We start from the raw sequence: 14,396 nt of genomic DNA, 5'->3' as shown, positions 1-14,396 counted from the left end.
TAAGACCTAAGCCAACATGGGAATGGAGAAAGGAGATTCTGCTTTTAGGGATGACTGCAAGTAGGGATACAGACAATAGGCAAGAGGGGGCTGGAATTTATTGGAGAAAAGTGGCAAAAGAACCAAGGTATTGGAAGCAAACAATTAGACAGGGAATGATGACAGACTGGCAAGAGGCCAAGAATTTAATGTGGACTGCAGGCTAGAGATTGCCTTCCCTATCAAGGATTGATATAAGAGTATAGGCAAAGAGAAAGAAATTGGGGGGTCCTAAGTGAAAGACCAGCAACGGCAGAGTTTTTAGCATAATCTAGAACAGAAGCTACTGTTAGAAAGGAATAATTAACATAGCATATAAAATATTGCATAACTATAAGAATCAATCAGAGGAGGTTAGAAAGGCTTGGGAACAGAGACTGGATAAGCAATTCACAAAGAAACAATGGTGGATATATGTATGTTTCCCAAACATGCAACAAAGTCTAGAACATTTAGGGTCTTTGCTGGGAAAATCCAAGAAAAAGAAAGGCAAGACACTGCTATGAATCCTAGTTCCTTTATTAAAAACAACCCGCCTTTTTTGTAGGGCGGGTTTCAAAGGAACCATGTCATCTTTGCTGGGAAGTATGTACATAGTTATTTTTATATGCCGAGGAATTTTTCCTCAGGCAGAAAGCAAATGGAGGTGTGATGGGGAAGAAAGAGGTAAATGGGAACATATTTTCTGGAAATGTAATGAGTATGCATACTTTAAAGGCTCTCTGCAGTCTACTCTGTAGGAGATACTAGGTAAGCAAATTGATATAACTAAAGAAATGCTTTCTTTTAGCTAAGACATGGAATCAAAATTGCCTAGACATAGTAAGCCTTGCTTAGTTTAATTATGGTGGCTGCCAAAAAAAACAATTACTAGAAAATGGAACTCAAGTCAAAAACAACTGTGCTAGAAGTAGTAACTATAGTAACAGAGACAAAACAAACAGAACTGGGATCTTTAGAAAAGAGTAGGAATTAATTACATAAAAACATGGGAATTGTGGGAACAATACATGCAGAGGAGGAATGAGGGTCAAAAGAAGGTAGGATTTGAAAGAGCTATATAATGTTTGGCTGACAATGACTGGATAGATTATAAGTGATGTATGTTGTTTGCAACTAAAATTATGTCAATACATTTATGATGTATAATGTTTGCAACTAAGATTATGTCAATATGGTTTGCTTTAATTTATATAAATGTATGACCGCCTAAGCCATATGTGATAATTAAATAAAGATGTTTCTCATTAAATAAAAAAAAAAAACAAATAACACTGGATCCCAAAATAAGACATACATAATGGCATAATCCAGGTGGCCGTGAATAGGATATGGCAAGACCCATTTAGTACAAATGCTGAAATTACAACAAAGGAAGCTCTCTTATTCTTCAGTTCATCGGATAAATACATAGAAAATGTTTCTGCTTAAACTGAATTTCAATAAAGCATCAGGATTACCTTAGCAATTGTCCCAGCTGAGTTGCTGTTGCCCAGCCTCCATTAATTCGAGAAAAGTCCTGTTTAAGGATCACAACACAATACTGGAGAAGATCATAACGGTAAATGTCTTGCTTCAGCTTCTTTAATTCTTTGCTCCCAGATGGCACTCCTTCCAAGATCTCTGCAAGTTAAAAATAGTAACTAGGCAATGACAGTAGCAGAACAAACTTCTAGACTACTTAATTTCTCTACTCCAAAAAATAAAGCATACGGAGTTTAAGAACTTTTTTTTTAATACAAAGTGGCTGCATCTCTGCTTCTGCAATAACTACATAATCAGCAATGTTATGTCTATTTTGTACACAGAATAATATGTGGGGTGGTGTGCATAACATAGAAGATTATGACAGGGTTTCAGATCATAACCAACTTGTTATAAGTTTGAGACATCTCAAAAGTAGAACAAAGCAAAACCTGAAAGGTGAATCCTATTAATGTCAGAAAAAAAACATAACAACTTGGTTATGGTCAGAGCAACCAAATCATACTTCTTTGTCATGCATGGAGCTCCAGCTGCTCCAAAACATTACTAGTTACAGAGAAAATAATGTAGGAGCATAAAGTTTTTTACAACTTTGGAAACCAGAAAACCACCACAATGACAGTAGCCAGAAGTTAAAGTGTACTCCTATCCTTTAACAATTTCAAAAGTTGTTACACATCTCAGTCTACCTTTTTGTTTGGCAGCAGAAAGTGTTTTACAGCTTTCAGAGCTGTTACCATTTACAGGCGCTGTTCCACGGTGGATGCTGTACATGGCATAGCACAAGACTAAAGCATAACAGAACTGAAAAGCGTATAGCAAAGCATGGTCTGTACCTCTCTGATGACAGAAAGGTGCATAACAAGGTCATCCTTTTCTCCATTCCAGACTGTAATCATCATGCTCCAAGAAAAGTTTACACAAGCCTCAGAAAATAACAAAGATAGACTAACAGAAAATGTGTTAAACTCACATAAGTTTCTAACACAAAAGTTACACGTGTGTTAATACTAAACTTATGTAAGCATGCAACACAATGGCTATACATGTGTTACTCAATTTTATTTCATACAACTGATGAAGGCACACTTTCTTTAGTTATAGTACATATATTTCTCAATTTAGGAAGCAAAGTACATCATTTTTTCTATCGCTCAAACAGTTTGGATAAGAGGCACTCCGTTTCTGATCAATGTAATAAAAACTGACAGCAGAAATGAACTAAGTACATAAGAGAAAGTGCTGAACTCTTGCACTTTGACTGGTGGGACTAATCACTGATCATGATATTAAAAAAGTACACATTTTAACATTGCTTTGCAGTGATCAAAAGCTTTCTTAGAAGACAGAATTGTACATTAGTAACCGAAAAATAACATACGCCATTGCCTAATATTTCATTACACAATGAAGATAGAAAGTATGGAAAGACGCTCATTAGATAGAAGAAAAAATTATGTTAATTAAAACACAAAAGGTGAGATACTGCATCACTGAAATCTGGTGATGCAAGAGTATACTAAAGGGAAAGAAAGAATGAAGGTTGTATTAGATGAATGAAACATTTGCTCGTAAGTCCAGGATTTTTCTGTATTTTACACTGTTTGTAGTTTGTTCTTCTAGTAATTCTAAATCTCAAATATAAGTTGTGAAGATTCTCATACCTTATTTAGAAGGGGGATTCTGTACATATGTTATTTTAATGCTGTATTCCAAAAGGACTTGGGCAAGTAGTTACATGTGGCAATGAGCAGTTACATCATGCTTGAATCCAAAGCCAAGGGCTGCACCCGTCATCATTCAGCATGAGTTAATGAGGACTGACAAGAGTCCTATGCCTAAATTCAAAAGGGGAATCAGACTTGCAATGCTAAAACACTTTGGAGTTGTACATTGGTGAAGGCTGCCAATATGCAACCTTGAAACAAAAGAGTAGCCCATTAAAGCCAATGGCTGTTTCTTTGAAACAACTCCACTTGTAAGAGGGACTTGGTACTACAGGCAGAACATGGCAGGAAGCCAGACTGCCTGCAGTAGCAGATTCCACATACAAGCGAAACTACTCTGCTACTGTGTGGCACCTGCAAAGGTGACAACCAAGAACAGCTTGCATATATGGTTTGTTGGTGTGGGAGATAACCTCACAATTCACTGGGAGTTGACTTAGACAGATAATTCAGTTAAAAAACAGAAACATTCCCTGGTGGGGTAGTGGCCCTGTACACTCACCTCCATCTACAGAAAGAGAGAATGCAATGCATGATGGAAGTGCTATATCATGCATATCCCTGCAAAACAGTACTATGGTTTTGAAGCTCCTTGTGTATGGCAGCTCTAGGTACTTCAGGGCAGAGTCCCTGCCTACAGGACTGGACCTTGCAAACAGGTGTAGCTGTGGCAACAGGCATCTTTGTCTGGACTCGGCTAGTCAGCTGAGTCCTCGGATAGGATCACACTATGCAAGCAAAGGGTAATGAGAAGCATTAATACAAATGAACCTCATGAATTATTACATAATTCAATAATTTTGTGACATAATCAATGTGAAAGCAGCTTTTTGTGGCAGTAAAACACATGTGCTTTCTACTATCTTGCATCAGTTACCTGACCTATTTTTCCAAGCAGCGTATATTATATATATATATATATATATATATATATATATAACATATATATATATATATATATATATATATATATAACATATAATATAAATATATATATAAAACATATATAATATATATATAACATATATAATATATACATATACATATATATATAAAATAAGTTATGTACCTACCATAACGTTCCATGTTAGTTGCCTTCTTCTCGACTCGGCAATCTACTAAAGCTCGAGAGCTATTTACTGGCTCGAGACCCTCCCTATATCCCACAATGCTACGTCAGGTCCCCAAATCTTGTTTGGCAGAGCTAACACCAAGGAAAGATTCAAGGACACCTGTCCAACCACAAGGAAAACTATAGTACAAAGACAGAGGACACAATGTACATTAGAGTTGTCCAGAGAAAGAAGGCCCAAAAAGGGGACTCTTCTCGGTCTGTCCGGGCTAGGGGGATGGAGGGTGGGACGCAAGAAAGAAGGCGAGAAGAAGACAACTAACATGGAACATTATGGTAGGTACATAACTTCTTAATGTTAAGTTGACTATCTCGCCTTCATTCTTGCTGGATGGGACATCGTCCCTAGCACCTTAGTCCTGGGTGGCTCATCGGAACAGACTCTTGAGCACAGTGGAACCAAACTCAGCTCTATTCCTAGAGGCCACATCCAACTTATAATGCAAAATGAATGTATGAGGAGTGGCCCAAGTGGCTGCGGCACAAATAGATTCCATTGGTAGTCTTGTTTGAAAGGCTACCAACGTAGCCAATGCTCTGGTGGAATGACCTTTAGGTTTAGCAGGGAGTTGTTTATGTCTGAGTTGATAAATCAAGGTAATAATAGAGGACAACCACCTGGATATGATTACTTTGGAAACTGGCCGTCCTTGTTTGCCCTCAGCATAGCATAGGAAAAGTTGGTCTGATTTTCTCATTTGCTTTGTCCTGTCCAAGTAGAAACGTAATTGCCTGTGAACATCCAAGCGGTGTAAATTTTGTTCAGCTTTGTTCGAATAGTTAGGAAAAAATACTGGCAAATCAACAGATTGATTCAGATTTGTTTCAGAGGGTATCTTGGGTAAAAACGAAGGATTAGGCCTAAGTGAAACTCTGTCCTTATGAAACACAAGATAAGAGGACGAATACAGAGGGCTTTTCCGAAACTCTCCTAGCTGATGTGATGGCTACCAAAAAGAGAGTCTTCCAGGAGAGCAATTTTAAGGAACAGGAAGCCACTGGTTGAAAGGGGGGGGAGAATCAAGGAAGCCAATATCAAGTTCAAGTCCCACAGAGGCAGGGGATCCCTGACCGGGGGCCTAAGTAACAAAGTTCCTTTGAGAAAGGCCTTGCAAAGTTTGTGGGACATGATGCTGGTTTCTGACAGGCTAGCACGGAAATTTGCAATAGCAGCTAATTGGACCCTAATGGTGGCAGAGGAGGAACCAGCTTGAAAGAGCTCTGCTAAAAAATCTAAAACATGATGGACAGGGGCTGTAAAAGGGTCAATATTCCTAGCCTCTGCCCAGAAGGAGAAACGTTTCCACTTACTAGCATAAGTCTTCCTGGTGGCAGATTTGTGCGAAGAAAGGATGATTTCATGCACCAGCTGAGAAATTAGCGGAAGCCTGGCTAAAGTTGGAAGTGGAGCAACCAAGCCGTAAGGTTGAGAGACTGAAGGAACTGGTGCAGCCCGCCCAACTGATGGACTAAGAGGTCTGGCACTGGGTCCAGATTCCACAGCTGCTCCAGCAGGTGGCGATGCAGGAACAGGAACCAAACTTGTCGAGGCCAGTAAGGGGCAATGAGGATCATCCTAGATCCCAAAGCGGTTGCCTTCTGAATTAGCTTGGTAATTAGGGGAAAAGGTGGAAAAGCGTACAGAAGACCCCGGGGCCAATTGTGGACTACAGCGTCTCTGGGGAAGTGGCCGGGAAGGGGGAAGACAGTGAAGAAGTCATTGCACTTGCTGTTGAGAGGGGTTGCAAAAAGGTTGCAGCAAAGTTGACTCCATCTGCGGAAGATTTTGTCTGCTACTGACTGATTGAAAGACCACTCATGAGGCATGAGAATGGCTCTGCTTAGCCTGTCCGCTATGACATTGGACCTCCCGGGGATGTGCGTTGCTATCAGAAACAATTGAGAGGAGATCACCCACTGCCAGAGTCTGAGTGCTTCACGACATAAGGGATAGGACTTGGTTCCGCCCTGCTTGTTGATGTACTACACTACAGACATATTGTCTGTCTGAATTGCAATAGTACCAGTGGGTAGAGAGTCCTGAAGAGCTTGCAACGCCAAAAGCACCGCTCTCATCTCCAAGACATTTATGTGCAGATGCTACTCTAGAGGTTGCTAGGTGCCTTGGACAGTCCTGCCCGGAAAATGCCCCCCACCCACCCGATCAGGGAGGCATCCGTGGTCACTGTGGCAACAGGAGGAGGAAGAACACACGGTCTTCCCTGGAGTATCAGAGGGGAGACCATCCACCAAGCTAGGTGGTCTTTGCATGATTGAGTGATTATTATCTTGTGAGACATTGGAAGCTGTTGGAAGGACCATTGAGTAAAAAGCATCCACTGAAGAAGCCGCATGTGAAAGCAAGCCAGGGGAACTAGTATGATTGCTGCTGCCATGAGGCCCAAGGTCTTTAGTACAACTCTGGCTTGAATCCTGTATGCACTGTAGTAAGACTTGCACATGTCGGCGGATTTCTGAAAGTATGTCGAAAGGAAGCCTTGCAGACAGATCTTTTGAATTTAAGATTTCGCCTATAAAGATAATAGACTGAGAAGGCGACGATGCAGACTTTTCGAAATTTATTGATATACCTAGCTCGGTGCAAGTTTGGATGGTATAATCCCTGGCTCGCAGTAGTTGATGCCTGGTGGGAGCAGTGAGGAGCCAGTCGTCGAGATATGGAAACACCTGGAATCCTCGCCGTCTCAGGTGAGCCGTAACCACTGCCATGCATTTGGTGAACACCCTGGTGGCTGTGGTGAGACCAAAGGGCAGGGCCCTGAACTGATAGTGACTGGCTCCCAGCTGGAAGCGGAGAAACCTTCTGGAGCGCCTGTTCATTTTGATATGGTAGTACACATCCTGAAGATCTATGGAGCACATCCAATTGTCCTGACCCAAAAAGGGTAGAATGGACTGGAGCGTGACCATCTGGAACTTTGTTCTTTGAACAGACTTGTTTAGCCTGCTGAGATCCAAAATGGGTCTCCAGTCCCCTGTCTTTTTTGCCACCAAAAAGAACTTGGAGTAGATTCCGGATCCTTGCTGGTCTGCTGGGACTGGCTGGATGGCCCATTTGTCTAGCAGTTTTGAAATTTCTAGTACTGCCTGTTCCCTTGGACTGGGTGGAACATCTGGAAGGGACTTGGTTGTTTGTACCGGGGTGTGGACAAAGGGAATATTGTAACCCTCGGATATGATAGACCGTACCCATTTGTCTTGTGTGAGGAGTTGCCAGGCTTCTGGGTACAGTGACAATCTTCCCCCGACTGCCTCCGAAGGTGGACAGTCGGGCAGCCCCTCAGGGGTGCTGAAAGGGTTTGTCAGAAAACGATTCTCTGCTACCCTGATTCTGCGGGCCCCCTCTGCCCCTTGGGCGGTGTCTATTATTGTTCCCTCCCCTGTCCCTGGAGGGAAACTCGCCACGTGTGTCAGGCACAACTCCCTGGGGTTTCCAAAACCACATTTTTCACTCTTCTGACCCTTGGGGTATGGTCTAGACCTCTAGACTCTAGAGGGAGTGGAAAAACAGACTCCCATGGCAGAGAGAGTCTTGCCTTCCTGCTCACACCTGGTAAGGGTATCTTTTACCTGTAGTCCAAACAGAGCCGAACCATCAAAGGGGGTATTGGTGAAGGATGCCTTAAAGGGGTCAGCAAAGTTGCATAACCGCATCCAGGCATGTCTTCTCAAAGCCACGCCTGTACCTGCAGCCCTACTCGCCCCATCGGCTACATAAGTAATGAGCCGCATGGAGGAGTTGACGATAGAATTAAGGGTTGACAGCTGGGAGTTTATCTTGTCTGCAGCCCCCGCAGCTAATGGATCCTGAAGGGTATCACCCAGTTCCTTAAGAAGATCCCTTTGGAGACGGGTGAAATGGCACAGATAATTCATCGACCGCATAGAGAAGGTTGCTGAAGAAAACACCCGCTTCCCGTACCTGTCCATTGACTTAGATTCTTTATTAGGTGGATGGACAGGCACTGAAGGGTCAGCCAACTCCTTCTTTGTGGCTGCTGCAACCACCATGGCATCAACAGGGACACCTTTTGTCAAAAATTGCTTGTTGGGTGGGGCTGTAATAAATTTAGTGGGCCTACGGGGAGTTGGTTCCACTGTGTCCGGGGCTGACCACACCTTTCGAGCCACCACTTCCATTAGTGGGTCGAAAGGCGGAGACACCCAGGAGGTGGAATGGCGAGAACCAAATGCGTCCAGGTAGACCGACTCGTCCTATGAAGGGTTAAGGGCAGTCCAGTTCCCCCTCTACTTAAGGATTTCTAGGATGTCTGAACATCCTCAGCGGGGGGGATCTTGGGGACCCTTCTGAATCCTCCAAGTCGGTTTCAGACGTGACTGACTCGGGGGAGTCTACATGTTTCCTCTTACATTCTCTCTTCCAGGGGGGCTCCTCCAAAGGATCAGGGGAGGCTTCGGAAGAGGAAGATATGCCCAATGGGGCAAACTGGAGCATTTCTCTCCACACTTGGGGTCAGGAGGGTGGACAGAGACCAATGCAGGCACCATGGGGGGAGGAGCCGAAGGGGCTGATCGAGGGGCAGAGTCAGCAGTCAGCACACTCCTCATGACCTCGAAGGCGCCCCTGTCAGGCAGAGCAGAAGGTCCCCACTCCAAGGAGATGAGAACCCCTGTCGGCACCGAGAGGGACGGCTCCGAGGCCGATGTCGGGGCCGAGCTCACCTGCGCCGATGCTCCGAGAGGGAGAACGGGTTCGGACAAGGGTCCGATGCCACTCGCCCCCCTCGGAGTCGATGAGGGAGTCTTGGCACCCAGAGCCCTCCAAGGACGGAACCAAGTAAGAGATCGGAGCCGACAAAGGAGCCGAAAGGTGTGGTATCGGTTCAGACGTCACCAAGATTATAGCCCCAACCGTCTCCGGCTCCGAACAGAAGGAGGGAGTCGGAGGAGGAACTGCTGTAGATACCGGGACAGCCAAAGTTAAAATTTTGGCCAGGGCCTGCGACTTAAGGAGTCTGCTGACCACCCTCTCTAGGTCATGATCAGATAGCCTGGAAGACCGAGATGAGTGGGACCTATGGCTTTTCTCAGATTGGAGTAATGGTGACCTCGGAGCCGAGCGAACTGATTCTAGGGAAGGGGACTTAGAACATTTTCGGCTCGAAGACGGTTCCGACAGTAAAGTCAGAGCCGACTGTGGTCTAGAGGTGTCGGCTCCAGCCGGAGCTGATGAGGAGACAGGTGCTCCAACAGGCGACGGCTCCGAACTGGGAGCAGACGGCTTGGCGGGCTTAGAGGATTTACCCGACGAAGGCTTGGTCGGGGATCCTTCTGGCTTAAGTAAGCCTCTCAGGATGAGCTTGTTCCTATGCTCCTGCAGGACTCTCGGGCTAAAAGCATGACAGACCAAGCAGGAGTCCTGCAGGTGTAGGGGGCCCAAGCAATAAACGCAAGAAGTATGACCGTCTGTCAGAGACATCTTCTGACAGCACGAGTCACACTTCTTAAAACCTGAGACTTTGGTATCCTTAGACATGATGGATACCAAAGAAAAAAGTCACTAGTGCTTAAACACACAGAACAACACACACAAACACACACACACACGCGCGCCCACTAGTTAAGCTAGCAAAAGTAAACAATTACACAGTTAACTAAATATAAATATATATATATATATATATATATATATATATATATATATATACACACAAGTCTACAACTGTAATAAAGTAAAAGAGCTAACACTACCCTATAACACAAGGAAAGGGAGGGGAGATTAGCCACTGAGAAAAAAAGGGGGGAAAGGGAAGAAACTCTCTAATTAAAACGAGTTTCTAAGAGCGAATATTAGGGAGTAAACAGAGAGTAAACTAACCAGGAAGTTATAAATATAAGAAAAGGTTAATCGAGAAAAAACTAAAGTTAACTTTTAATATATATATATATATATATATATATATATATATATATATATATATATATATATATATATATATATATATATATATATAAAAAAGATTAATACGACCTGGAGCCAAGTAAATCGCAAACTCGTAGCTGAAGCAGCAAACAAGATCTGGGGATCTGATGCCTAGCATTGTGGGATATAGGGAGGGCCTCGAGCCAGTAAATAGCTCTCAAGCTTTAGTAGATTGCAGAGTCGGAGCCGCTCCAGCAAGAATGAAGGCGAGATAGACAACTTAACATTATATAATATATATATATATATATAAAATATATACTATATATAGTATATATATATATATATAAAAATATATATATATATATATATATATATATATATATATATATAAAAATATATATATATATATACATATATATATATATATATATATATATATATATATATAGTATATATATATGCGTCCACTTCAAAAGTTCGAAAGCTCAATCTCGAAATTCAAAATACTGAATCCAAAATCTCGAAAGTTCAAAATACTGAAAACTCAAAATACTGAATTTCATAACATCGAAAAAACAGAGTACACCAACACTTACAATATTCCACCATAACTACATAACAAAACATATCACTCTTCTGCAACTATAAAAAGGGGGGAAAGCCCCCCTGCTACTTAAATATATCAACTCCGAGATCGCACTCCATAGAAGAAAATGGCAAACATACCATTACGTGCTTCATGACTGGCTGTTGTAACCTTAGTCATGTTCCCTTTTAATTTGCTATACTACATCATAACTCATCTTAGTGTAGTAAAGTGCGATCTCGGAGTAGATATATTTAAGTAGCAGGGGTTGTGGGCTTGCCCCCCTGCTAATAGCTGGAGTAAACTAATACGCTTTGTCTTTTATTTGTTTCTCTGTGTACTTCTTGTGGAGTATAGTAAGTGTTGGTATCCTGTACTTTTTTCGATATTATGAAATTCAGTATTTTGAGTTTTCAGAATTTTGAGATTATGAGCTTTCAAGATTTAGAAGTGGACCCATATATACATATACTCACAGCGGGCGATATATCAGAGGTTATGCAATGGTGCTTTTCTAGCTTTGGCCAGCAAATACCTTTGCATAAAATCAACATTCTCTCAAAGAGAAGGCAGGAAATGAGCAATTTATGTAATGTTGGAGTACATAAAAATTGTTAATAACGGAAACATGTATACTGCAGGATAACAAGAATGGAAACTGCTTAATGTATTTGTTTCTAGCTTTAGATATTTTCAGGGTAGAACTATATGCAGTTAACCTATGGGATTTGTCACTGAGATAGCTTTGTGAAATAAATTCCCAGTATTCATTTAAGATGTGCCTTATTACTCATCTTCTGGGATCTCCCTTAGTTTTAAATTTAAATACTGATATTTGAATCTACAGTCCAAGCAGCTAGTTGTTTAATGCTTGGATGGCTTTTTGTGTTTTATGTTTCTTTATTGCACCTTGCCTAATTATAGGCTTGTAAATAAAGATTTATTTGCCCGAGGGATTCCTTTCAAGTCTGCTAAAAAGTACGGTCATTTAAGTAAACTTAAAATAACAGTAAATGTTTGAATAGATCACTAGTAGGCTAAGTTAAATGGAAAATCCCAGAAAAAGATCAGACCAGCTGGAGAGCTCTCAAAGCTTTAAAGCATCTTCCACAAGCCCTAGCCACTGTCATGCAGAAGGGAAGCAGCATAAAGGCAGTGACAATGGCACAATAAAACTTGAGAGTTTTCTTGCCATAGCGCCTAGAGTCCTGCTCAGTAAGGGTCTGTACCCATAGCAATTTCTCACCCTGGCTTAAAAATAGTAAAACTTGGGGAATGGAGGGAAGGAGCAGCTACTGCAGCAGTGATCTATTCAAACATTTGCTGTTATTGCACTGTGTTCATCATTAGATCACTGCTAGAGTACCCTAAAAGCTACATGGGATGAGTACCAAATCTTAGAGAGCAAGGGAGGAGGAAGACAAATCACAGTCCAGGAGCCCCTGGAGAATAGTCCTACTAAACCTGCTCTGGGCCTAGAGTGGGAATTCAGTTTGTAATGCTTGATAAAAGCGTGTATATATGACCAGGTTGCTCCCTATAGTATGTTTCTAGAGTCCATCCTTTTCCAAAATGAAACAGAAGTAGAGAAAGCCCTGGTAGAGTGGAATGTGGCTTTGCCTGGAAGTGTCTTGTTATAATAAAAGCTGCAAAATGCAACAACACATGGCAACCATTTGGAAACTGTTTGTTTAGACACTGGTTGTCCTTTCTTATCTTCATAAAGAGACAAACAGTTGACCAGAAGTCCTGAAGGTTTTTTTGTTTAGTCAATGCAATAGCTGAGCTGCCTGTGGACATCCAGAGTGTGCAAATTTCTTCCCTCCTTATTGTTCATCTTTGGAAAGTAGACAACATGGTTTAGTGTAAATTCTAAAACAAGCAACAAACAGCTGTGGTGTACAGCGCAGAGTGAATAGTACCCCAAATAAGATGAGAATCTGCACCCAGTAGAAGTTGAACAAATAATACTTTCTTCTAGTAGTATAATGATCACTTTTATTACAATAACAAAAGATAAAACAAAGTCTGTCAAGTGCTTTCTTCCCAACTAGTATTGTGAGACTTTATCAGGACTGTTAAGAGTTTCTTCACTTCCTTTTATATCTACAATTAAGAATCACAACCCTACAAAATATATATAAAAAATATATAAAGAGCATAGAAAAAAGAAGTTATGTCTTACCATAACATTCTATCTGTGATGTTCATTTTCATTTTTCCTCAATGTGTGGGTTCAGTTCCCATTCCTCGGAACCGATTCAGCCACTTCTACAGCTCGTGGAAACCAAACACTCTCAAGATCAATCCTTACCCACAATGCACTTAGTTAAATTACCTCAGATTGAGTTTGCTGACAGAAAACCAAGTAGAAGGAGAAATGTTTTAGGCAGACTATATCTGGAACTAGTAATAAACCAAAGAATGGTAATGATCTGTGTAAAGGCACATTCTGCCAGAAAGAAACCCAGAGTGGGGGGAACTGAGAGCAGGGAGTTGAGGAAAAATGAAAATGGACAACATAGATGGAAATTTCTGGTAAGACACAAAACAACTTTTTTATCAGATGCTGTCAATTTTCATTTTCTCCTCAGCATGTGGGGCAGAGTCCGCAGATATCTACAGTCCTGGATGGACTCAAGGAAAGATATTCCTAAGCACCATTGAGCTGAATGATGCCTTATCCCGAGAGACTAAATCCACGTTGCTGCTGCACAAATGTCATCCATGGATGTTCTGGACTGAAAAACAGATGAAGTTGCTACAGCTCTAGTTGAACAAGCTTTCAATGCTTTTGCCAAAGTGACACCCAATTTGTTATTTTTATTTTTTATTTAACATTAGTCTACCGGGAAAGTCCAACTTGGAACGAGGCCAATTTTCAGCAGAGGCCTGGGGACAAACGCTCCAGACGCAAGTCTTTGTAACGTGGGAGGAAACCAGAGTACACAGAGAAAAAACACACAAATGCAGGGAGGACATGCAGACTCCGCACAGAAGGCACTCCAGCCAAATCAAACTGGAGAACCTCTTGCTGTAAGGTGATAATGCTACCACTGTGACATCCTATACAAAGGAAATACAATCAGTGAGCCATTAAATCAATGTCACCTTGATCCCTTGTTTCCCTAACCTGGTATGCGAAAAGGAAATAAACATTTGATCAGATTTTCTGAAATCTTTTGTCCTGTGAAGACAAAATCTTAATTGTCTGTGAATGTCCAACAGATGCAAAGAATATTCACCCTTGTTGGAATATTTGGGAAAGAATACTGGAAGATTAATGTGCTGGTTAAGGTTGGTGTCAGAAACTACCTTCAGTAGAAGGGTTGGATTCGTATGAAATAAAACTCTGTCTTTTTGGAAAACCAGGTATGGTGGTTTAAACGATATGGCCTGAATCTCTGAAATTCTTCTAGCAGAGGTAATTGCTACCAAGAAAATAGTTTTCCAAGGCAAAAACTTTAAATCACAATCACTGGCTGGTTCAAAGGGGGGGGGGTGGCAATGATCACTTGT

General features: G+C 41.7%; 1 protein-coding gene across 1 annotated transcript in view; it reads right to left on the bottom strand.

Moving 5' to 3' along the window:
* The window catches only part of IQCB1 (IQ motif containing B1), a 1,943,919-nt gene that overhangs the window by 1,678,424 nt on the left and 251,099 nt on the right, over positions 1-14,396 (bottom strand). Inside the window, exon 3 of the mRNA XM_044075021.1 lies at positions 1,500-1,662. Within this exon, the coding sequence (XP_043930956.1) occupies positions 1,500-1,662 (163 nt within the window). The remainder of the gene's footprint in view (positions 1-1,499; positions 1,663-14,396) is intronic.

The sequence above is a fragment of the Protopterus annectens genome, chromosome 6.part0 (assembly GCF_019279795.1).
Source record: "Protopterus annectens isolate FY-2018-M chromosome 6.part0, PAN1.0, whole genome shotgun sequence".
NCBI lineage: Eukaryota > Metazoa > Chordata > Ceratodontiformes > Protopteridae > Protopterus > Protopterus annectens.
Note: the sequence above shows the minus strand (reverse complement) of the source record. Positions and strands in the feature narration are given on the sequence as shown.